This window comes from Coenobita brevimanus, chromosome 59 (genome assembly GCF_032717465.1).
Source record: "Coenobita brevimanus isolate Jiangsu-jjx chromosome 59, ASM3271746v2, whole genome shotgun sequence".
NCBI lineage: Eukaryota > Metazoa > Arthropoda > Malacostraca > Decapoda > Coenobitidae > Coenobita > Coenobita brevimanus.
Window position 1 is genome coordinate 14179492 of NC_137012.1, and position 24896 is coordinate 14204387.

Below are 24896 nucleotides of genomic sequence, written 5' to 3' on the forward strand. Positions count from 1 at the left end.
TTGTGTCCTTCCAACAATGTCCAAGCTTCACTTCCGTACGTTAGAGTTGGTATCACAATACTGTCATGCAGTAACTTTTTCACTTCCATGCTCACTTCCCTGTTTCTTATCACTGCTTTCAAAGAACCAGCAACCTTTCTTCCCTGCTGTACCCTTTCAAGCACTTCACCCTCCAAACCTCCATCCTTACTCATCACACTACCCAAGTACTTAAACGTACAGTACTCACATTTTCCAATTCCTCACCATCCAACCTCGCTGTACATTCACTAACTTCACCTCTCTCAAAGACCATCACTTTACTCTTCCCTACATTCACCTTTAGATTCCGTTTCTTACACACTCTCCCAAACTCATCCACCAAGCCTTGCAGCTCCCCTTCGTCTTCACTCAACAACACAGTATCATCTGCAAACAACAGTACAGGGAGTTTCCAAACACTATCCTCTCTCACCAGGGCCACTCCAACATCCACTACCCTACCTTGTACCTCTTTTCTTACCCCATCCATGTACAGATGGAACAACCATGGAGACATGACACATCCCTGTTTCAACCCAAGTTTCAAAGAGAAAAATTCACTTAGTTCACCATCCACACGCACTGCAGCCTTCGCACCATCATACATACTCTTCACTGCATTCAACAACTTCCCATCTACTCCATATATTCTTAACACTTTCCACAATCCTTGTCTATCCACCCTGTCATATGCTTTCTCCAAATCCATGAAAGCCGCATACAACTTCATTCCCTTCTCTAGAAACTTTTCCACTAAAGATCTGAGAATGAATATCTGATCTACACAACCTTTTCCCTTCCTAAAGCCTCCCTGTTCTTCTCCAACTAATTTCTCTGTTCTTTCTCTAACTCTGTCAATAAGCATCCTACCATACACTTTTCCTATTATACTAAGAAGACAAATGCCCCTATGATTACCACACACTTCTTTTTCCCCTTTTCCTTTGTACAAGGGAATAATTATACCTGACTTCCAATCCTCTAGGACTCTACCTTCCTCCCAGGCCAATCTGCACATCTTCCACATCCATTCTACTACTATCTCTCCCCCATGCTTCAGCATTTCACCACACACTCCATCAATTCCTGGGGCTTTCCCTGATTTAACTTTCTTCATTGCTTCCACAACTTCTATCCTACTGATTTCTTCCTGTCTTCTCACCTCCCTCCTTCTCCCAGCCATTCTCCAGCCACTTATACTCGCATTACTTCCATCCTCTGCCTTCAACAATTCCTTAAAGTGTTCTCTCCATCTGCTCACTTTTTCTCCCTTCTACACTCGTAATCTACCATTTTTATCTTTCACTCCCCTGCTAACTTCACTTTCACCCTGTCTTACTCTTTTCACCTCTTTCCAGAACATTTTCTTACAGTCTCTCCACTTTACACTCAAATTCCTTCCAAATTCCTCATCCACTCTCTTCTTACTCTCTTACTAATCTTTTCACCTCTCTCGTTCTTTGTACATATAACTCTCTCTTCCGCCTCTCAACCTCTTCTACGCCCCTATTTCTCATCCATTCATTGTATGCTTTCTTCTTTTGTGCCACAGCCTGTTTCACCTCTTCAGTCCACGACGCTGTTCCTTGCACCCCCCTCCGTCTTCTCTTCCTTCCACATACCACATCACATGCTGCACATATTTCTTCTTTAAATATTCTGCACACACCTTCCACGTCTCCCATCTGCTCCAATTCATATTTGCCCAATCGTTCCTCCACTTCTCTCTTATACTCTGCCTTTTTCTCATCCTCTTGTAACCTTTCCACTCTCCTTGCAACTACTCCTTCCTCTCATCTTTCCCTTCCTCTATTCCTCCATCTTACTTGAACTTTAATTCTGGCCACCACCAAGTAGTGGTCAGAAAGTCCACTCCCCCAACCTCTATAAACTCTTGCATCCATTGCACATCTTCGCATCCTTTCATCCACACACACATAATCAATCATTGCCTTCCTTTCATGCAGTTCACCACCCACCCTTCTCATCACTCGCCATGTATACCTGTGGATCATTTTATGCCTGAAGAGGGTATTGGCTATCACCAACCCCCTCCCAGCACAAATGTCCACTAACGCACTCCCATTCTCATCTATCTCAGCAGGCACACCCCACTCACCAACTATTCCATCCACCTTCACATTCCCAACTTTACCATTCATGAAGCAGCTGCTGTTTGCAGATGATACTGCACTGGTGACTGATTCAGAGGAGAAATTGAGACAGTTGGTAGAGGAGTTTGGAAGGGTGTGTGAAAGGAGGAAATTGAAAGTAAATGAGAATAAGAGTAAAGTGATGAAGTGTACGAGGTTGATAGATGGTAGGGGGATGAATATAGTTTTGAATGGTGAGTTGCTTGAGGAGGTAGATTGTTTTAAATATTTAGGGTCACATGTTGCTGTGGATGGAAGAATAGATGCAGAAGTGAAGTTTAGAATAAATGAAGTAGGAAAGGTGCTGGGAGGAATGAAAAAAGTGTTTAAATGTCGTTCGCTTAGAATGGATGTAAAGAGAAGGCTGTATGAGGGTGTTGTGGTACCGACTGCGTTTTTATGGGGCTGAAACATGGAATATGGGTGTAGCAGAGAGAAAAAGTTTGAATGTAATGGAGATGAGGTGTCTGAGGAGTATGTGTAGAGTGACGCGTATGGATCGGGTGCGAAATGATGAAGTGCGAAGGAGAACTGGAGTTGTTCGGGAGATGGCTGGTAGAGTTGAGCAGAGGGTGTTGTGATGGTTTGGGCATATGGAGAGAATGGATAATGAGCGATTGGTGAAAAAGATAACTAGATCTGATGTGAGAGGTGTAAGGCTGAGAGGAAGACCACGAATAGGATGGATGGACAGTGTGAAGAGAGCGCTGGATGCGAGAGGGATGTCTGTTGAGCAAGGAAGAGTGGCTGTGCGTGACAGAAATAAATGGAGAGAAATTGTGAATGAATAAGTGATGACGCAGCCCTGAGGGGATATTCTCCCGCATTTGGTCTGATCAGCTAGTCAGGTCAGGTGCGGGTAAGGGGATGGGTATGTTATGATGTGGCAGGGGTAAACCAGTTCTGCTGTCGGGCCCTGCTGCGGATGTCATTGATTGCATTGCGCAGTTGACCCTCGTGTGGTGTGGTGCGGTGAGGATCTGTCCGTTCTCCCCTTTGGGGCTAAGATGCGAATGAATGTGTTTGAATGGATGAGTAAATGGGGAGTGTGTCGTCCTGTCTCGGCTACCTCCCTTTCCTTGGGGGAAGCAGCTTAGGTATATAGATAGAATAGATCACCAATCAAAAACACTCTCTCATTCCTTCCAAACTTTTCCATGCACATTTCCACATTTGTCCAGAACTCTTCTCTCACTCTTCTAGCATGATCTTGTGTTGGCGCATACACACACACAATCGCCTACATTTGTATTCCAACTTTCAACTTTACCCACACAATCCTTGACCCAACTGATCCATACTGTCTTATGCTCCTCTTCCATCTTTTACTCACAACTATACATACTCCTTCCTTTGCCCTCTCATTATCACCTCCTCCTGCACATATACCCCATCCATACTCCCATTCTCTCACACTTTCTCCTCTCCATTTTGTTTCATTTATTCCACATACATCCACTTTCGCATCCTCAAGCACCTGGACAATCTCTCTCTCTTTCACCTCATCATTCGCTCCTCTTACATTCCATGTAGCCATTACCAAGTCCTTTGTCCAGTCCTGGGTCGTCTTCGTTTGGTCAGTCCTTGTCCGAGGCTTATTGTTTGTTTTTTTTAGTTAGTTGTTTTCCGGGGAGGGGCACTAACCCTCCGCCAACCCTTTTAGTCGCCTTTTACGACAAGCAGGGATACTGGGGGAGTATTCTTGAAAAACCCCCCTACCCCCAGGGGTATATATATATATATATATATACTGTATATATGTATATCCCTGCTTGTCGTAAAAGGCGACTAAAAGGGTTGGCGGAGGGTTAGTGCCCCTCCCCGGAAAACAACTAACTAAAAAAACAAACAAGAAGCCTCGGACAAGGACTGACCAAACGATGACGACCCAGGACCGGACAAAGGACTTGCTAATGAGTACATGGAATGTAAGAGGAGCGAATGATGAGGTGAATGAGAGAGAGATTGTCCAGGTGCTTGAGGGTGCGAAAGTGGATGTCTGTGGAATAACTGAAACAAAATGAAGAGAAGAAAGTGTGAGAGAATGGGAGTATGGATGGGGTATTTGTGCAGGAGTAGGTGAGAATGAGAGGGCAAAGGAAGGAGTATGTATAGTTGTGAGTAAAAGATGGAAGAGGAGCATAAGACAGTATGGATCAGTTGGGTCAAGGATTGTGTGGGTAAAGTTGAAAGTTGGAATACAAATATGGGCGATTGTGTGTGTGTATGCACCAATGCAAGATCGTGCTAGAAGAGTGAGAGAAGAGTTCTGGACAAATGTGGAAGTGTGCATGGAAAAGTTTGGAAGGAATGAGAGAGTGTTTTTGATTGGTGATATGAATGGTAAAGTTGGGAATGTGAAGGTGGATGGAATAGTTGGTGAGTGGGGTGTGCCTGCTGAGATAGATGAGAATGGGAGTGCGTTAGTGGACATTTGTGCTGGGAGGGGGTTGGTGATAGCCAATACCCTCTTCAGGCATAAAATGATCCACAGGTATACATGGCGAGTGATGAGAAGGGTGGGTGGTGAACTGAATGAAAGGAAGGCAATGATTGATTATGTGTGTGTGGATGAAAGGATGCGAAGATGTGTAATGGATGCAAGAGTGTATAGAGGTTGGGAGAGTGGACTTTCTGACCACTACTTGGTGGTGGCCAGAAATAGAATGCAAGTAAGATGGAGGAATAGAAGTAGGGAAAGACGAGAGGAAGGAGTAGTTGCAAGGAGAGTGGAAAGGTTACAAGAGGATGAGAAAAAGGCAGAGTATAAGAGAGAAGTGGAGGAACGATTGGGGAAATATGAATTGGAGCAGATGGGAGACGTGGAAGGTGTGTGTAAGATATTTACTGAAGAAATATGTGCAGCATGTGATGTGGTGTGTGGGGTGAAGAGAAGACGGAGGGGGTTGCAAGGAACAGCGTGGTGGACTGAAGAGGTGAAACAGGCTGTGGCACAAAAGAAGAAAGCATACAATGAATGGATGAGAAATAGGGGCGTGGAAGAAGTTGAGAGGCGGAAGAGAGAGTTATATGTGGAAAGAAAGAGAGAGGTGAAAAGATTAGTAAGAGAGAGTAAGAAGAGAGTGGATGAGGAATTTGGAAGGAATTTGAGTGTAAAGTGGAGGGACTGTAAGAAAATGTTCTGGAGAGAAGTGAAAAGAGTAAGAGAGGGTGGAAGTGAAGTTAGCAGGGAAGTGAAAGATAAAAATGGTAGATTACTAGTGCAGAAGGGAGAAAAAGTGAGCAGATGGAGAGAACACTTTAAGGAATTGTTGAACGTAGAGGATGGAAGTAATGCAAGTATAAGTGGCTGGGGAATGGCTGGGAGAAGGAGGGAGGTGAGAAGACAGGAAGAAATCAGTAGGATAGAAGTTGTGGAAGCAATGAAGAAATTTAAACCGGGGAAAGACCCAGGAATTGATGGAGTGTGTGGTGAAATGCTGAAGCATGGGGGATAGGTAGTAGTAGAATGGATGTGGAAGATGTGCAGATTGGCCTGGGAGGAAGGTAGAGTCCCGGAGGATTGGAAGTCAGGTATAATTATTCCCTTGTACAAAGGAAAAGGGGAAAAAGAAGTGTGTGGTAATCATAGGGACATTTGTCTTCTTAGTATAATAGGAAAATTGTATGGTAGGATACTTATAGACAGAGTTAGAGAAAGAACAGAGAAATTAGTTGGAGAAGAACAGGGAGGCTTTAGGAAGGGAAGAGGTTGTGTAGATCAGATATTCATTCTCAGATCTTTAGTGGAAAAGTTTTTAGAGAAGGGAAAGAAGTTGTATGCGGCTTTCATGGATTTGGAGAAAGCATATGACAGGGTGGATAGACAAGGATTGTGGAAAGTGTTAAGAATATATGGAGTAGATGGGAAGTTGTTGAATGCTGTGAAGAGTATGTACGATGGTGCGAAGGCTGCAGTGCGTGTGGATGGTGAACTAAGTGAATTTTTCTCTTTGAAACTTGGGTTGAAACAGGGATGTGTCATGTCTCCATGGTTGTTCAATCTGTACATGGATGGGGTAATAAAAGAGGTACAAGGTAGGGTAGTGGATGTTGGAGTGGCCCTGGTGAGAGAGGATAGTGTTTGGAAACTCCCTGTACTGTTGTTTGCAGATGATACTGTGTTGTTGAGTGAAGACGAAGGGGAGCTGCAAGGCTTGGTGAATGAGTTTGAGAGTGTGTGTAAGAAACGGAATCTAAAGGTGAATGTAGGGAAGAGTAAAGTGATGGTCTTTGAGAGAGGTGAAGTCAGTGAATGTACAGCGAGGTTGGATGGTGAGGAATTGGAAAATGTGAGTACGTTTAAGTACTTGGGTAGTGTGATGAGTAAGGATGGAGGTTTGGAGGGTGAAGTGCTTGAAAGGGTACAGCAGGGAAGAAAGGTTGCTGGTTCTTTGAAAGCAGTGATAAGAAACAGGGAAGTGAGCATGGAAGTGAAAAAGTTACTGCATGACAGTATTGTGATACCAACTCTAACGTACAGAAGTGAAGCTTGGACATTGTTGGAAGGACACAAGTCAAGAGTGAGAGCAGTGGAAATTAGTTATTTAAGAGGAGCCTGTGGAGTCACATGGAGAGACAGGCTGACGAATGAGGATATAAAGGAGCGTTGTGGTGTGGATGTGGATGTGATAGGAAGCGTTATGAGGAACACACTGAGGTGGTCTGGCCATGTGGAGAGGATGGAGGGTGAAAGACTGACAAAGAGAGTGTATGTGAGTGAGGTGGAGGGGGGAAGAGGGAGAGGGAGGCCGAGGATGAGATGGAGGGATGGGGTGGAGAGGTATATGAGAGAGGGGTGTGTGAGTTGGGAGGAGGGCAGTGAAATGGCGGGGGACAGGGCAACTTGGAGGCGATTTGTTTGTGACCTCCCCAAACGGGATTGCGGCGTCTGGCAATAGATAGATAGATATATATATATATATACAATAAAAGTCCAATTTTGTGGTAGGTGGTGGCGACTATCATCCACTCACTTGATGTAGTGCTGCCTACTTCCTTAGCTTTTATCATTCTTTTTCTGTGCCTGCCCTCCTCTCTTCCTATTTCTCCTATCTTTCCTGTCACTTCTTATTCCTTTTCTTTCCTTTACAGGTGGCTTTACATTGAGTGACAAACCAAATGGTTTCCTGTAAGCCAAGAAACCATTTACAACGCTGGGTGGTAACCATATAACCAAACCATACGTGCTCCCTACATGTCAACAAGTGGGTTGGTGGAGGGTTGGTGCCCCTCCCTGTAAAACAACTAACTCAGTGTCAAATGGCCACCCTTTGCTTGATTGTGGTGTCTGGCAATAGATAGATAGATAGAAAAGTCCAATTCTTCGGCATCCAATTCCCCGGCAAATCTGACATTTCGTCAGTTTTGAGAAATAGTCCCATTTACGAAAATCTCTGATTGTTCGGCAGATTTTCCAATTTTTTTCGTCAGTCTTGAAATTCTCCATGAGGCATAGCATAAAGAGAGGACAATCATGTAGTGAGTCTAGCATGGGAAAGAGACTCCAATCAACCTCTTCTATTGTACATATGTAAATTAGGAACCTACTATAAGTTTAGGTAAGTGCATGTGAACTTGTAGGCCTACTGTACCATTACATTTATATACAGTATGTTCACTAATTTCTTTATTTTTCATATTCATGTATAGTACTGTATTCATTACAATATTGTACAGTATCAAACAGTATACAGTACTCTCTCCAAACACATTTGTAATGATATGAGTAGTGATGATAGTGTTCACCGAAACATAAGAGGTATTGAGTGGGTAGGGTTTTTGATAATTCGGCAATTTTAATTTTTCGGCACTTCCCTGGTCCCATAGATGCCGAAAAATCGGACTTCTACATATATATATATATATATATATATATATACAGTAATCACTCCAATATCCGGATCAATAGAGCCATCGGTAGGTTCGGATATTGGTTTTGTCCGGATATTGGGCCCCAGCTTATGGACTTGTACTTACGGACCCTAACACAGAGAAACACCTATACAACTCCCTCCGGACATGCATAGCACCTATTTAACACCCAAATCACACCAATAAGGCACATAAATGACTGAAATAAATGCAATAGACACATAAAATGTGGGTTTAGAAGTATGTTCATACATTAATAAACATTCTGGTACTTATGGACTCTAACCGAACCTAACCGAACTCTGAAAAACACATTCCTACTGCACATGCATGAGGTAAGTTTAGTATGAAAAGAAGTACAGTATGACACTTTCTGGTAAGTATAGTATGGGAAAAAATACAATATGAAACATTCTGGTAAATATAGTATGGAAAATAGTACAACATGAAACATTTTGGCTACTTACAGCAAGTCCCTGGCCACCTCGATGAATAACCGCCTCCTCTCGGACTCTGACAGTAAGAACGATTTCCTGAAGCACTTGCACTACACTCTTCCTGAAGTCTTGCACTGAACTTAGTCACTAACACACAGAAGTCCGTTCTTTTCACAGTGTTCACTTTAGTCCAAATAATGTTCCATTAAATTTAAGTGTTGCACATTAACTTTTCCCAAGTTGTTTTAAGTTTCCAAAGCCAAAACAAAGAAGGTTAGTTACGTTAAATTTCTTTTCTACTTAGTCTTTTCTCCCAACTTGAAAACCTTAACACAACACACCGTTTTTCACTGCACAACACTCAAAATTCCCGTGTGGTCTAGTGGAGAAGTTCTTGCTGTTTATTCACTGTCAGAGCCCGAGTATCACTGGCAGTCGTCCAAGGGGTGCATCGGTGGGTTGGGGTGATGGCGTCCCGACTACACAAGACTCTTAAGACAGCCTCAAACTACCGTCGAGCGGTGACTCCACTGTTTCTGATGTGCTGGGCTGTGGCTCGGATCATGATGGCGTGTCTTGGGGAGGCAACGGAGTGGAACCAGGGCTTGGCACAGCGGGGTCTCGGGCCTGAAAAAACTGTCAATCGTTGACTGGCGCAAGGACCGACGATTCTGGCGATTGATGATGCGCTACCGGAAAGCACGCACTTCCTCCACGAGTCCCAGGCCCCATCTCCCTGTCGCAGTCCGGGTGTTCCAGGTAGTCTAGGACGAACTCTAGATGTTCCCGGAGTGCGCTCAGCAGGGATGGCTGGAGTAGTGTCCTGCTGGGCGGAGTCTGCATCATCATCGCCTTCGTCGTCGGAATCTTCAAGTTCGGGACTGACACCAGCAACCGAAGAACGCGATCTCGATATCAGACAACGTCTGATACCCAGGATAATCGTCGTCGTCCAACCACTCACGAACATCGTCCACATCAACATCGTCGCCGTGCGTACGTAGCCGTGCATGGAAGTCATCCACGTCAAACCCTAGGAAATCGTACTCTACATCTGTTCCGAGAAGCAGAGCGAGACCAACCATTTTCAAGAGTTTTCACAGGGACTTCCTTCCATGCACTAGCCCAGTTGTACAGCGCAGACTTGATGTTGTAGCGGCGAAGGTTTTCCAAAGTCCGCTTGCCTCGAGTGTCACGTCCTTCCCTGCGCTCGTCCTTGTCCTCGAGAACCACCATCACCTCGTCCAGGACCTTCCACGACGGTACAGGCGCTTTGTTGCCACGATCCTCCTTGGTCCATTGGTTGAATGAGAGCAGTCGTATTAGGTGGCAGAAACATGCACCTAATACGGCCATTCTCAGCAACCAAGTCCCTTGTCGCACGGGTGGGCAGGTGCATTGTCGAGGAAGGAGAGCCTTTACCTGGTCGCGAGGAATTCCCAGTGTCTTCGTCTGGTAATGTATGACCTCCTTGACGAAGTGATGGTGAAACCAGTCTTTGAAAATCACAGCTGTGAACCATGCTTTCAAAGAATGGTACCATACGACAGGAAGGACATCCATCACCCCACGAAGGCACCGAGGCTGCTTTGCACGGCCAACAATAACGGGCTTAAGCCGGTGCATGCCGTTAGCATTGGCACAACACAAAGCAGATATCCGTTCCTTAGAAAGCTTGCGGCCAGGTACACGCTTCTCCGTCTCATCGGCTAGAGTGTTCGTTGGCACCGAGCGATAGAATAGGCCAGTTTCGTCAGCGTTATAGACTTGACCGAGAGTGAGGCCACTCCCTGTCGATCAAGCCTTTCACCTTGTGCCGAAACTCGTCCACTCCATCCTCGTTAGCGTCAATGCTTCGCCATGTGCTTTACGGTTAGTAAGGCCATGCTCGCAACGAACGCGAAGAGCCAACCCTCGGATGCCTTGAAGTCTAGGGCGTCGTGAAGCCTTGCAAACTTCTCAGCCGCAGCCTTCAGCTCCGTTCCACGTACCATCACACCAGCTGCACGTTGCTGTCGATACCAAATCAACGTGGAGCGGTCGATCTCTGCATACTTGGGGGTAAACATAACCTTCCTCTCCACGTTGCGTTTGCTTCTCGACGAGAAGTCAGCCGTGTACTGCATGAGCTTGTCTCGGGAACGCTTGATATCAAACAAAGTCGACCGGGCCAGGTTGAACTCGCGGAGAATGCGAGAGGAAGACCAACCCGCATCAACCTTCTCCAATATCTCCCGTTTCTTCTCCAGAGTCAACACCACTCTCTTCCTTTTCTCAGGAGGCGGGGCCATCATCACACACACTAAGAGTAGGGCAGAGAGCAGCAGGAGGCCTTGCAGCAAGTACGGCACCACCACAAAAGCGAGCACGTGGGCAGCCATGGCGAAGAGCGTAGGTCTTGTCGCGGTGAGAGACAGGCGGGAAGTGGGGAGGATGCAGTGGCGCTCTATCGGACGTCGGAGGAATGACGAACCAAAACAATGCTCTCATGCGGCGCGCGCGGCAAGTTCAAATTACGGACGGCAAAAAATCGATTTTTTTTTTTCCAATTTTTTTGGATTTTCGGACCATTTTGGGAATGTTTGATCCCAGGACGATAAGGTTCGGTTAGTGGGGATGTTCGGTTATTGGGCATCCGGATATTAGAGGGATTACTGTATATATATATATATATATATATATATGTATATACAGTATATATATATATATATATATATATATACAGTACCCTCGCGTCCAACACGGTAATATTGTCATGCATGGGTCACATGTTGGACCAAAAACGTGTTGGACTAACAATAGAGCCTATGTGGAAAAATGAATTATGTCAGCAACCCTAGGAAAAGTCACCCTAAATACCTACCATATACCTATACATATATTGGTACTATTGTAATTATAATAAATGATACTGTGCTTTGAATGATAACTAACCTTTTAGGATAGTGTTGGTGGGCTTGCTGGGAATGGAAGGTGGTATCCAAGGCTGTAGGTAGTCCTACAGGGTCCCCAGCGGATGGCTGCTGGCATCACTAGCGGGTAATGGCTGTTGCTCCTCCTCAACCTCCCTCATAAATCCTGCGAAATCACACTCAGAATCACTATCTTCGTCCACAGCCATGGAAGGTCCTGCTTCTGCCTGTCCTAGCACTCTGTAATCCTCGGCAAAGAGCATGCTTCTCACACTGTTGCCGGAGCCCCGTCTCGTGACTGTGGAAAGTGATCACTGTCTCTGACTCGGTAGAGAATAAGGAGAAGCAACTTTGTTTATAAACTGGTACACACGCTGATGAGAAGGGTTTCAAAACGATTGATATTTATTCTAAAATATTAATATGTATTCAGTGTCAGGCTAAATGTTCAGTGCTGTAGTACGATACATTCTCTGTCGAGTCGCCTGGGTTTTGGTCACACTGTTTTGCCCGTCGTATCCTCGGCAGGAATCTATCCAGATGAATTCCAAATGCCCGTCGTATCCTCGGCAATTTTACCCCGTTACCGTTCCGATTTAGTATCGTATCCTTGGAAAACCTGGTACGAAGTGCCGTGTGATAACCTTCAGCTGCCAGGATCTTGTCTTGGTTTTTTATTATGGTCCTCACGTTGGCTTCATTCATGTCGTAGGCCTTGGCGGTGTCAACTTTCCTCTCCCCTTTCTTCTTCCTCTCGATGCTTTCTAGCTTGGTGGCCTGAGGGAGGTGCCGACGCTTCTTGGGGTTCTCAGAAGGCTTCCTAGGCATCGTGAGCAGGGTAAAATGCAGTAACAAGGGCAGAAAATGCAGCGAGAAAAAAACACCTTCCAATGCGAATTATGCGACTGAGTGGTGCTGTGGCAGGAGAAATTTAAACAAAACATCACATGACAGCAGAAGCGTTTTTAATTGGGCGGCATCACGATCACGTCACGATAGTGGGCGGGGAAGGCTACTTGATCAGAAGTTTTTCATTGGCTATCATCATCATGGGAATGTCCAGTATGACCGTTTTGGACCGGGGGTGATCGTGCTAGAGGTGAACTCTGCGGAGTTCGCCCACTTCTAGGAGCTCTGTGCGTGTTATGCTAACACACTCGTGTTGCAGTAATTAGATCGTATTAAATAATACTAATTATTTGCTCTCCGTGCTGGATGTGAGTCGTGCTGGACTAACGCGTGTTGGACGCGAGGGTACTGTGTATATATATATATATATATATATATATATATATATATACACTCAACCCTCGGCTATCACTCCCAATTGGTCTTGCTATGGCTGCGCTATAGCCGAAACCGTGACAGCCGAATTGAAGAACTTATGGAAATAATTCTAATTGGTGCCATGACCTCAATCTTTACCCCTAAGATACCCATTTTGTACCACATATTAACATACAATAGTCCAAAAATGAGCATGTTTTATGATGTGATCATGATTCTTATAAATACTGTACCCCTCACAGTTGATTCATTGATGTTATATTTCTTCCCCACACTTCGCTTGGTCTCTCCATTGTCTATAAGTTTCACATTTCCAGTTTATCTGCATAACTTAGGTTCTTCCTTTTCTTTTATTTCCCTGCCAGGTGCCGCAGCATTATGTTGGGTGATGGTAGTGGGACAGGGAGGGGGTAAGTTGGCCATGGTCATATCATAAAAAAGGTTATTGTTCTCGCTGTCACTGTTCACGGTCTGAGGGTGCGCACTTGAATGGTTTGGCGGGCAGGAGACTCGGTCGGGCGGCCAATCAGCGCTTGGCTGGCGCTGACGTCACACGACCAATCACGGAGTGAAGCTTTTGTTGGCTGGGCGGAGCACCGGAGCCCGGCCTTCTTGAAAATTTCGAGCATTTCCGGTGCGTGATAGCGAGCATTTAGTGCGTGATAAAGGTATTTGGGTAGTTTTTTATATAGTCGTGATAGCGAGATACGCTATAGCAGAACCCGTGATAGCCGAGGGTTGAGTGTATATATATATATATATATATATTTAAGAGCAGTGTGTGCTTGCTTCTTTGTTAAGTTTTTTTACTTTAAGCTTGTTTTCTCTTGACACCTATCCCACCTTGTTTTTATCAACCCTCTCTTCCCCATTGTCAGACTTCTATGAGAAATAGGTTTTTTAAGTTTCCCTCCGTAAGTGCTACCCCTCATACAATTCCCACCTTCATAGGTTTTACATATCTCTGCCTGATACCATGCTAAGTTTGTTTTTTTGCACTGCTAAAAATAATTTCATTCGTACAGAATGCTCTGAACTCTGACTCAGATTCCTCCTGCTCCTTCTGGCATCTTGTCAAAAACCTTTCAAACAACTTTACTTCATCATCTTGCCCTCCATTTTTCTGCATGGATAGCTGTGTACTTGTTTCTTCTACAGATGAAGCAGAACTCTTCTCTAATACCTTTCCTCCTGTTCCTCCTTTGATGATTCCAATTTTGTTTCTTCATCATTTCCCTCTTGTGACTTCCTCATGGCTGACATAAAAATTTCTTCAATTGATGTGTATTCTGCCATCACTGGCCACAATATTGACAAGGCATATGGGCCTGATGGGCTCCCTGCTGTTGTTCTCAAGAACTGTTTCTCTGCTCACACCCTGCTTAGGTAAACTTTCGCCTTTGCCTTTCGACTCGTACCTTTCCCTCTTGCTGGAAGTTTGCTCTCATTTAGCCTGTCCCAAAGAAGGGTGACCATTTCCACCCCTCTAACCATTGTCCAATTGCATGGATTATGAGCCACAGCTCAGGCTGTGCTGGCCATGCATTACCGTAAACAACTCGACCCCTACACAAACTTATGCATAGCACTACGCAAAGATGGAGAGAGAGACTTTTTTTTCTTTTCACAAGATGATGCCTTGGATGTTAATCTTCAAGTTTGTAATTATTATTATTATTTTTTTTTCACTACTCCTGTACGTGAACTTACACAGGGCCCTACGCAAGGACAGAGAGAGAGAGATTTTTTTTTTTTCACCAGATGATGCCCTAAATGTTTGTCTTCAAGGTTATATTAAACAAAAAAAAAAAAACTTTTTTCCTTCGTTTTTTGCACACCACGGGGGGGGAATAAAAGAAGGTAATTGCGCAGTCCAAGGGTTAACATCCTGTATTTCTAAGGTTTTTGAATCTATTGGTGGTAGTTGGGGATGCTCACCATCCTCTCACTCGATGTAGTGCTGCTTTGGGTGTCTGCCTTTTCCTCTCTTCCTTCCTTCCTTCTTCCTCTTTCTTTCCTCTTCCTTCTGCCTGCGGGTGCCTTTGCACTCCCTCTTCTATCTTTCTTTCCTTCACTCTTTCCCTTTCCTTCTGCATATGGGTGACTCTACATAGAAGGGGTTGATTGGAGTCTCTTTCCCATGCTAGACTCACTACATGAATGTCCTCTCTTTATGCTATGCCTCATGGAGAATTTCAAGACTGACGAAAAAAATTGGAAAATCTGCCGAACAATCAGAGATTTTCGTAAATGGGACTATTTCTCAAAACTGCCGAAATGTCACATTTGCCGGGGAATTGGATGCCGAAGAATTGGACTTTTACTGTATAAAGAATTACTGTAGGTCAATTAGGACTGATTTTAGAGAGCGCGAAAGGAAATCTTACACTCGAGCAAGGCTCGTAGCACACTGACTGAGGCAGTGGGTTGACACTGGGTGTGGGGTGGGTTGAGCGCGGTGGAGGGATACACGGGAAAGCAAGTAGTGCTTTGTTCTCGCCCAAAAATGGACGCAAAATCATTCCATAACCAAAACAATGGGGACTATTTCGTTCAGCGCGGCATTGAATAGGTAATCAGCGGTTGAAATGTGTGCAGATGCAGCCTGCGTCAAATGGTAACAAGTGCATGAATTTGCACCGCACTCATGAAAACAAAAGAGTTAACAGTACATTACAGTATTTTGTTATTAGGAGCATCTGTTTGCTGTTTTTTGACATTTTAAAGCATTTTGCAGGGGTTAGACAGTGGATAAGTGTTACAGTGTTGTAGGGTTGGGGGTTAGGGGCCCCTAGGGGGGACTTTTGCATAATTCGACTTTTTGACAGTATCCGTCAGGCCTTTGGCTCTATTACGGCAGATAATTGAGAGTTTACTGTGTACCTCTTTGGTACCACCCCATGGCATTCACAGAAAAGTGTTGTATTCCCCTTAACTGCAGCTTCTACACCCTCATCCCACCACCATGTTACTTTACGTCTTTCGGGGGTGGAGTCCCTTGTCCATCCACACGCTGAATTGGTAACTCTCAGGAGGTTGTTCTTGAGAGCTCTGTTTTGTTCATTAACACTTTAGTCAGCAGCTTCCTGTTCAGCCACTACTCTATGCATCTCACTATAGAATCTATCTATCTATCTATCTATAGCCCGACGCCCTAATCCCACAAAGGGTGGCCGCAGACAAAACGCCTCCAAGTCACTCTGTCACCCACCATTTGACTACCCTCCCCCCAACTCACTATAGAAGGCATCCCATATTGCTTGGTTTTTCAATTTCCATATTTTCAATTTTTCCTCCTAGGTGTTTAGGTTCTCATCTTCACCACCTGCTCCTTCAGCACCATGTCATTTATCTGTATTTTGTGTTGCTGCACACACTTTTTGCTCCCTATAACTTTAACATCCCTCACCAACCTCCTATCAGCCCTCCTCACCAGGAAATAGTCAGTCTGACTACTGTTTTCACCAGACTTGTATGTAATCAATCTACTCTCACATTTCCTGAAATATGTTTTGCAAATAATTATGTCCATTTCCTCCCCAAATTTGAGTATCATTTCCTCTTCCACATTCCTTGTACCATATGCGCATCCTTCATGTACCTCTTCATGTCGTTGAGCTGCTTCACCTACATAACCATTTAAGTCCCCTCCCAAAACTACAATCTCATCCTCCCTCCACACCTCTTACTATGCATATCAAGTCATCCAGAATCATCCAGGCCAACCTATGGAACATATGCCGATATAAACGAAATCATGAGCTTACCAAACAGAATTTTCACTGTTGTAATCCTTTCATTCACCTTCATTACATTCATAACTTATTCCATCCATTTTTCCTTAACCAGCACACTCACAATTATTGAGTAGAATTGGCAAATTAACCATATGGGTAGGAATGGAACTTTTATGTGACCTTGTAGAGAAAAAGAATGTTAAAAAGAAACAAATCTTAACAAGGAATTACTGTACATCATGGGAATGAAGGGATTAATGAGACCTGTACTTCATTACTAATATTTGCCTTGTGTCAGGTGGGTCTGGCTCGTGCAGAAGATGGCGCCACACGTGCCAAGCTGTACAACCAGCTGGTGGAAATGGCTGACATAATTCTGGCAGACTATCAGCCTCAACTGCGCTCCCTGGCCGCCTCACCGCTGGACCACATGGCACACGCTGCACTCACACGCAGCTATGAGAAGGATCGATACGACTTGATCCGACCACTTGGTAAGAAGTTGTACTAGCAAATTCCACTTAACCCTTTCAGTCTTGTGATTTATTTTTGTACTGTATTTGGTTCTTGCTCTCTCCAAAGAATTTTATTTACCTTTGGAAAGAATTTTCAAACTGCCATCAGTAACCTCTTCACTACAAAAGACCTTCCATGAACTTCATAAAACCATAGGTTTCATGGCCAGAATAAAATCTAAATTGCCAGTATGTTATCAGTGTGAAAATTTTTGGCAAAATTCTACTTTGAAACAACTGTGAGAGACATTGCTCTGATTTGTGATGCAAGGCTCTTCACAACGTTCAGGTCGCTGTTTGGGCGCAAGTACCCAACATCCATACTGAATACATGATTGGGCTGGGTCATTTAGGAATGGTATGATGGTATAAGCAGGTATGTTTTTGTTACACATTGATAGGTCGTTGTTGAAGATCAGCTGACTTTCAACAACTTTCACATCCCCAAACTGTTCTCTTCCCCAGCCTGGGTCAGTAACACACTCTTTTGTTCAGCAGTCCACCACTCAACCACTTTTTTTTAATGCAAAAATAAAGAACCCAAGACTAAGAGCCTGCATATCCTGTTCTTTCCAAGAAAACTGAACAAAGAGATTCTCTGCTTTGAGATGTGTAGACTCATCGCATTGAAAATACAGGGGATCGTAGGTAGAGGGAGAGCCAGTTCCAGAGATAACCTGCTGTATATATGAAAGAGTACCAGTTACCTCCTTCTCTAGAGTTAGACAGAAAAGGGATGAGTGTATTTACCTAATTGTGATGTACTGGAAATGAGCTACGCTTGTGGAGTCCCGTCTCTGTTTCTCAGTAAGTCAGATTTTGCTTTAAACTCGTTTAAGTTTTTAGACTGGATGATCTCTTTGTCCAGGCTATTCCACAGGGCTGTGCATCTATAAGGTAAACTATATTTCTTGATATCCTTCAAGTAGCTTGGCTTCTTCAGTTTCATTCCATGTCCTCTTGTTACTCTCTTATCCCATAAAAACAGATCTTCTCTGTCAATTTTATCTACTCCCATCATGGTCCTGAACACTGCAATCATGTTGCCCCTCTTTCTCCTTTCCTCTAAGGAAGGCAAATCCAGCTTTTCCAGCCTCTCTCTGTACGACAGATCTGCCAGACTGGGGACCATCTTCGTTGCTGTTCTTTGTATTCTCTCAATCTTGTTTATATTTTCCTTTTTGTGTGGGGACTACACTACTGCTGCATATTCTAACCTGGGGCGGATCATGGCCACTATCAATTTTTTCATTATCTCCTCATCCATGTAATGAAGTGCTACTCTTATGTTAGTCAAGAGTTAATACGTCTCTCTAACTATCTTGTTAGTGTGTTTATCAGGTGACAAACATTCTGGACCAGCACTCCCAGATCTTTCTCTTCTCTCACTTTTGTGATTGGTTCATTACCCATCAGATAATTCAGTGATGGCCTCTTGGTACTTTTACTCAATTCCAATATTTTACATTTCTTTGCGTTGAATTTCATTTCCCACATCCGGCTCCAGTCATGCATCCTATCCAGATCCTCTTGCAGCATTTTACAGTCTTCCTCGGCCTCTACCTTCCTCAAGATCTTTGCATCATCAGCAAACAGACTTGCATAACTGTTCAGTTCATCTGCCATATCATTTATGTAAATCAGGAACATTACTGGCTCCAACACCGATCCCTGTGGGACTCCCTTGTTACTTCCCTCCATCCAAACATCCTGTCCTTTATTACTGTCCTCATTTTTCTGTCTCTCAAAAAGTCTCTCATCCATTCCAGGATGTTTCCCTTCAGTCCTCCTATATGCTCTAGTTTCCACAGTAGTCTCTTATGGGGTACCTTGTCAAAGGCCTTCTCCAAATCTAAATACACACAGTCCACCCAATCATCTCTCTCCTGTAGCACGTCAGTTGCCCTTTAGTAAAATCTCAACAGGTTGGAAACACATGACCTTCCACTTCTGAATCCAAACTGACTTTCAGCCAAAATATGCATCTCTTCCAGATATTTCATCCATCTGTCTTTCAGGATTCTCTCGCACAATTTTGCAACCATGCTGGTTAGGGACACTGGTCTATAATTCAGGGGTTCTTCCCTGTTTTCTCCCTTATAAATTGGTACCGCATTTGCCCTCTTCTATTCCCGAGGCACTTCCCCTCTTCCAGAGAACACACAATTTAACCGTGAATCTTATCTGCCAGTTGTTCTTTGCGCTCCTTCAGTACCCAATTAGAGATTCCATCCAGTCCTGGGGCTTTCCTTACATCTTGAGTTTCCAGTAATGTATACACGTCCTGTACTTCCCATTTTATATCTTTTATCATTTCATTTCTAGTCACTCCCTCCCCATCCACAAACTCCCTTTCATTAGTGAAAACCAATTGGAAACATTTGTTCATTATTTCAGCATGCTTTGCCGCATCTTTATAGACCTTCCCTTCTACTCTCAGTTTGGCAGTTCCTTCCTTTTATTTCAATTTGCCATTGACAAATCTATACAACAGTTTGGGTTCATCCTAACATTTGTCTATTATACCTTTTTCAAAGGTCCTTTCTTCCTCTGTATGTATTCTTGTGTATTCATTTCTAGTTCTTTTATATTCTTCCCTTGTTTTGTATTATCTTTCTTTCTCCTGTTGTTCCATGCCATGTCCCTCTCTTTTTTTGCTATCATACACTATATTTTAAACCACTCCTTTTTCCTGTTTTCTTTCCCCCTGACTCTTGGCACATATTTTTCCTCTCTCGAATTATACAGGTCTAGAAAGATATCCCACTTCCTCAGTATCTCTTTTGTTTCTCTGAATTTTCTTCAATCTGCATTTTCGAAAAATTTTCTCAGTCCTGTAAAGTCTGCTTTCCCAGAGTTGTATCTTCCCTGCCTTTACAGCTCGTCTCTTGGCACCACGTTCCCTATTATCATCTGGAACTCAGTGACCACATGATCACTTTTTCCTATAAGAAACAGATATTTTAAAGATTTGATTATTTCAGGTTCTTTGGTTAGCAGTAAATCTAATCTTGCTGGTATGTCCTCACCTCAGAAACGTGTCTCATCCTTGACCCACTGCGTCATCACATTATTTATTGCTATATTTAACAATATAGTTCCCCATGGATCTTCACTGCCTCCAGAGTCCCATTCCTCCCAGTTCACCTCTTTACAATTGAAGTCACCCATTAAAATTATATTGTTGCTTTTCTCAATATTTTTCTGTAAATAACTAGCCATGTCTGACAACATTTCCTGGTATTCATCGTCATTCCATGCTCTTGTCTTAGAGGAAACTTACATTACTGCCATATCTCTCTTGCCATTCTCTCCAGTATTTCATATTTATCATATTAGTCCTACCCTCTCTTATTTCCACAGTATCTACATTTATGTTGTTCTTCACTGCTATCATCACTCCTCCTCCCGTTTTTCCTTTTCCGTCTCTTTTCCATAGTTTGTATTTACCATCTCCCATATGGACTTCAATATCCTTTCTTAACTTGGTCTCTACAAAGCACATAACACCAGGTTCATGTACCTTCAAGAAATCGTTGATTTCTAACCTTGCCGTTATTAAACCATCAGCATTAAGATACAGTATGCCACTTTCAAACTTTTTTCGGTGTGTAGCTAGACAGATGCTGCATGCCTGGTATAATGAGGGTGGAATGCAAGGACTGTTCAGAAAGACAGTAACAGCAGAAGAGAGAGAGAAGGTGCAGCAATATGGCACAGAGAGAGAGGCAGTGAGAAGAGGAGCGTTAAAAAGACGAAAGACTTACTCCACTTTTTTTTTTTTTTTTTTTTTATGTGAGGAAGAAGGAACCAAAGGCAACGAGCCCGCAAAACTGTTCCTTCCAAGAGAAAAACAAAATTCAGTAAAACTTCTACAATTCTTCATCCTTCAAGTCGGAAACCTCTACAAAATGGGAAGGGTCCAAAATATCCATTTAATAAATCAAAATTCAAAAATTCCCAAAAATGCACATATGAGAGAAAGAGTCAAAAATTCCCCCAACTCAGTAAGATGCCGAGTTGTACAGTAATGTTTAAGTGTTTAGTGTTTAGTTCCCCAGTACTGTATAGTACAAGTGATAAATACATTACAGCAATGGCCTTTGCAGTGTTAATTGTGCTTTATATAGTGTACAGTGTCACGCACAGTACAGTAAAGGTGTGCCCAAAAGTGATCATGAGCCCCCCTAACACCTCCAAAAACTACCAAAAGTCCTCCTCTATGCCTGGAATACACCCTACAACTGCATGGAATCATGGTAGGGCAGCTTTTACTGTCTGTTATGAAAACTTTTATTTTTTTTCCATTTTTTTCCTTTTTGGTGTGTGTGTGCTGGGGGGGAATTTGAAGTTCATCCCTACAACTCGGCAAATAGGCTAACTCGGCAAGGCTTGCACATGTATTATGCCGAGTTGTAAAGGTTTTACTGCACAAGAGAGAGCCGAATTCAAGATCCGATCATTGTGAGATGCCTGGACACACTATGTTTGAAAGACTGGAGATCATAGGAAACAGGAAATACAGACAGAGGGAGACAGTTCCAGAGTCTTCAAAAGAGCTGTTTATGGTGAGCCATCTCACACAAGAGACTTTTATTCTATACAGGGGTGAATGAGGCCCTTGCATAAAGTTAGCATATTGTGGGATCAGAGAGTACACAGAATCTTTTTTTTTTTTTTTTTTTTTTTTTTTTTTTTTTTTCCCCAGATGTCCATCCATACATTACATCCATAAATTCGTCATCTAACCCTGTGTTGCCCTTGAGGAGTGTAGGAGCCCAGGGCTAGGCAAATTGGTCTTGACATTTAAGATGGGTGACCAGCCCCACTCATCCCTGAGTGGCATTACTTGAGCAATAAACCCCAACCATCCCTTGAATGTAAACTTAAACAGGCTTAATTCGGTTTGAGCGCCATAATTACCCACTAAACCACCCGGCACCATACTTTGGTTATATGGTTACCACCCAGTGTAGTAAATGGTTTCCTGGTGTACAGGAAACCATTTGGCTTGTCACTCAGGGTAGTGTCACCCATAAACAGAAGGAAGAGGAAAGAAAGAAGGAAAGAAAGGCAGAAGAGAAAGGACAGAACGAAGGAAAGAAGAGAGGAAGAGGCAGTCACCTAAGAATCGAGTGAGTGGATCTTTACAGGACAGATCTTCAGAAAAAGAGACACCAGGATTATTATGGGATTTTGAATGACCGAGTTTTGTGTTATTAAAAGTAATGGGATAGCCATGTGGGAGATTACACCAAGCTGAGAGACAAAGAAATTTAATTTTTGAGACATTAAAAGTAAAACGTCTCCTTTACCTCAAGCAGAAATGAAGAGACTGTACAGAAAATAGGTGTTAAAGCTTCAGCCTGTACTTGTCCTAGTGACTTTTGTGATGCACACTGAGAAGTGGGAGGAGAAATGAAGGATGGAGTCATAATCACATGAGTGGTTAGGGTTACATATCAGCTCAGGGCATTTATGAAGACAAGGAAGAGTGTAAGTTAACAGATCCAAGAGGACCTCTGCTGTTGATGGTTTTACAAGAACATTGGCCTTCTACGATTGTGTAATAGAAGAGCTGAAGAGGAGATATGAGATACGGCATGGAAAGAGGAATAGAAACCGTAAGAGGGAAAGTTGGTAATCAGATATTTGTGCCAGACTTTCTTGTAGGCCTTTAAGATTTCTAATGCAATTGCAAAGGTTTCTCCAGAAATTAAAAAAGATGACCAAGAATGAGAGGAATGTAAGATGATGCCCATTGGAGTGTTCTTGATGGACCCCGTATTGGGAGTCAAGGTAATGAAAGGAAAGATGCCTCAAAATCATCCTGTTGTGGATAAGTTCAGCAGCTTTAGAAATACAAGAGATCAAAGCAATTGGTACATAGGTGGCTGGTATCAACCCTGGGAGGTAACTACCATGAGAGTGAAATGTGGCTACAAGCTTGATAACTAGCCAGACAATCATCATTCTAAGGTGGAGAACATTAACTCACAAGTACAGTCACTCACTGATGTTTCTTAAGAGTGACTGTACATAGTTACCTGTCATCATAGGCCAAGCAGAAATTTGCTTTGTTACAGATCTTAGTAACCATCTCAGATTTCTTTTTTTCATAGGTACCTGTCATCATAGCCCAAGCAGAAACTTGCTTTGTTAAAAATCTTATTAACCATCTCAAATTTTTTTTCCCAACAAGTCCCAGTAACTGCTGGGAAGTAATTGTCTGGTTTTGACACTTGGTTTAGCTTCCAGTCCTTAGAAAACAGCAGCTGTGCCATGGCCAGCCCCAGTGCAGGGATTCTTTAAGAGGAAGAATGGCATCATTTTATGTTGCATTATTCTTGGGGGGGGGCTCCTTGGATGCAACCTCACCCCATCTTACGGTGGGAAAAAGAGATGCGGGGGATGCTGCTAATGATATTACTTGTAATAGTAGTAATAATAAGGTCCTCTGGTCTTTTGTTTTTCAGAAGTACAAGTTCTTCCAAAAGAGTCCACGAGTACAGTACTTGATTCCCCCCCCCCCCCAGCAACTGTTTGGTTAGCGAGTAGAGGTAGGGGAGATGAGAGAGAGAAGAGAGAGGTATATGTGAGCAGGAGAAGGGAGGTTAAGAGACTGGTGAAGGCGAGTAAGAAGAAAGTGGAGGAAGAGTTTGGGAGGAATCTGAGTGTGAAATGGAGGGAGAGTAAGAAATTGTTTTGGAAGGAGGTAAAGAAAGTATGGCAGTGTCAAAGGGGAAATAGTAGAGGAGTGAAAGATAGGAATAATAGATTGTTGGTGGAGAAGATAGAAAAATTGAGGAGATGGAAGGAGCACTTTGAGGATATGTTGAATGTAGAGAGTGAGAGCAGTGTGAGTATAAGTGGTTGGGGAATGGCTGGGAGAAGAAGAGATGAGAGGAGGGAGGAAGAGATCAATAGGGCGAAAGTAGTGGAAGCGATGAAGAAGATTAAGTTGGGAAAGGCCCCAGGAATTGATGGAGTGTGTGGTGAAATGCTGAGTAATGGGGGTGAGATTGTTGTGGAGTGGATAATGAAGTTGTGTAGATTGGCTTGGGAAGAGGGAAGGGTTCCAGAGGACTGGAAATCAGGTATAATTGTTCCTTTATACAAAGGAAAAGGGGAGAGAGAAGTATGTGGTAACCATAGGAGTATTTGTCTTCTTAGTGTGACTGGTAAAATATATGGTAGAATACTCATTGATAGGGTTAGGCATATGACAGAGGAGCTAGTTGGAGAAGAACAAGGGTTAGACTCACTGCAGCCCTTAATAATCCACACTCCTGACACCAGTGTTACGTCCCCATCCCACACTGCCACAGGCTCCAACAGCAGTAGTTCAGTATGGGAAGGACGTTGCCCAGTGAGTTGTTCTTCCTATGGTCAGCCTTTAGGTGTACAGTGCACAAGATCAGCTCAGGCATTGTAAATAAACACTGGCTTCCAGTGGTGTACCCAGAAAGTCGAAAAGGGAGGGGGACCTTTTTTTTTTTTACCTTTTTAACTGTGCAGCCCACGACCTTGGTGAGTGCAGCGAGCCCGTACAGCTGGGGGGTTCAGGGGGGGCGCTGTAAGCCCCCATCCCCACCCTGAGAAAATTTTGCATTTTGGTCAATTTTAGGATCATTTTGAGGCCATATGGAATGGGTATACGACATAAATATAGCATATTCTAAAGTCATTTTTAAGTACTCTGTGCCACTGAGTTATGATTCAGTCTCTCCAGTAACCTTTTACTGCTAAAATTCAAATGCTCACATTTTGATCAAACAACTTTACAACTGTAATAAACTAATAACAATAACATTAAAAAATTATGATAATTTAATCACTGTATTAGTCTCAGTTACAAACAGTTAAAAACAAGACATATCCAACATAATTTTCTTGTTGATAATTCAGTTGAAACAGATGAAGCTGATGAGCACTTCTCGGAGCAACTGGTGGATAAAAT

General features: G+C 43.3%; 1 protein-coding gene across 1 annotated transcript in view; it reads left to right on the forward strand.

Annotated features, from left to right (window-relative positions):
• Window positions 1–24896, forward strand: part of Nup133 (nuclear pore complex protein Nup133) — a 600491-nt gene that overhangs the window by 469938 nt on the left and 105657 nt on the right. The window contains exon 16 of the mRNA XM_080274695.1: window positions 16720–16915. Within this exon, the coding sequence (XP_080130821.1) occupies window positions 16720–16915 (196 nt within the window). The remainder of the gene's footprint in view (window positions 1–16719; window positions 16916–24896) is intronic.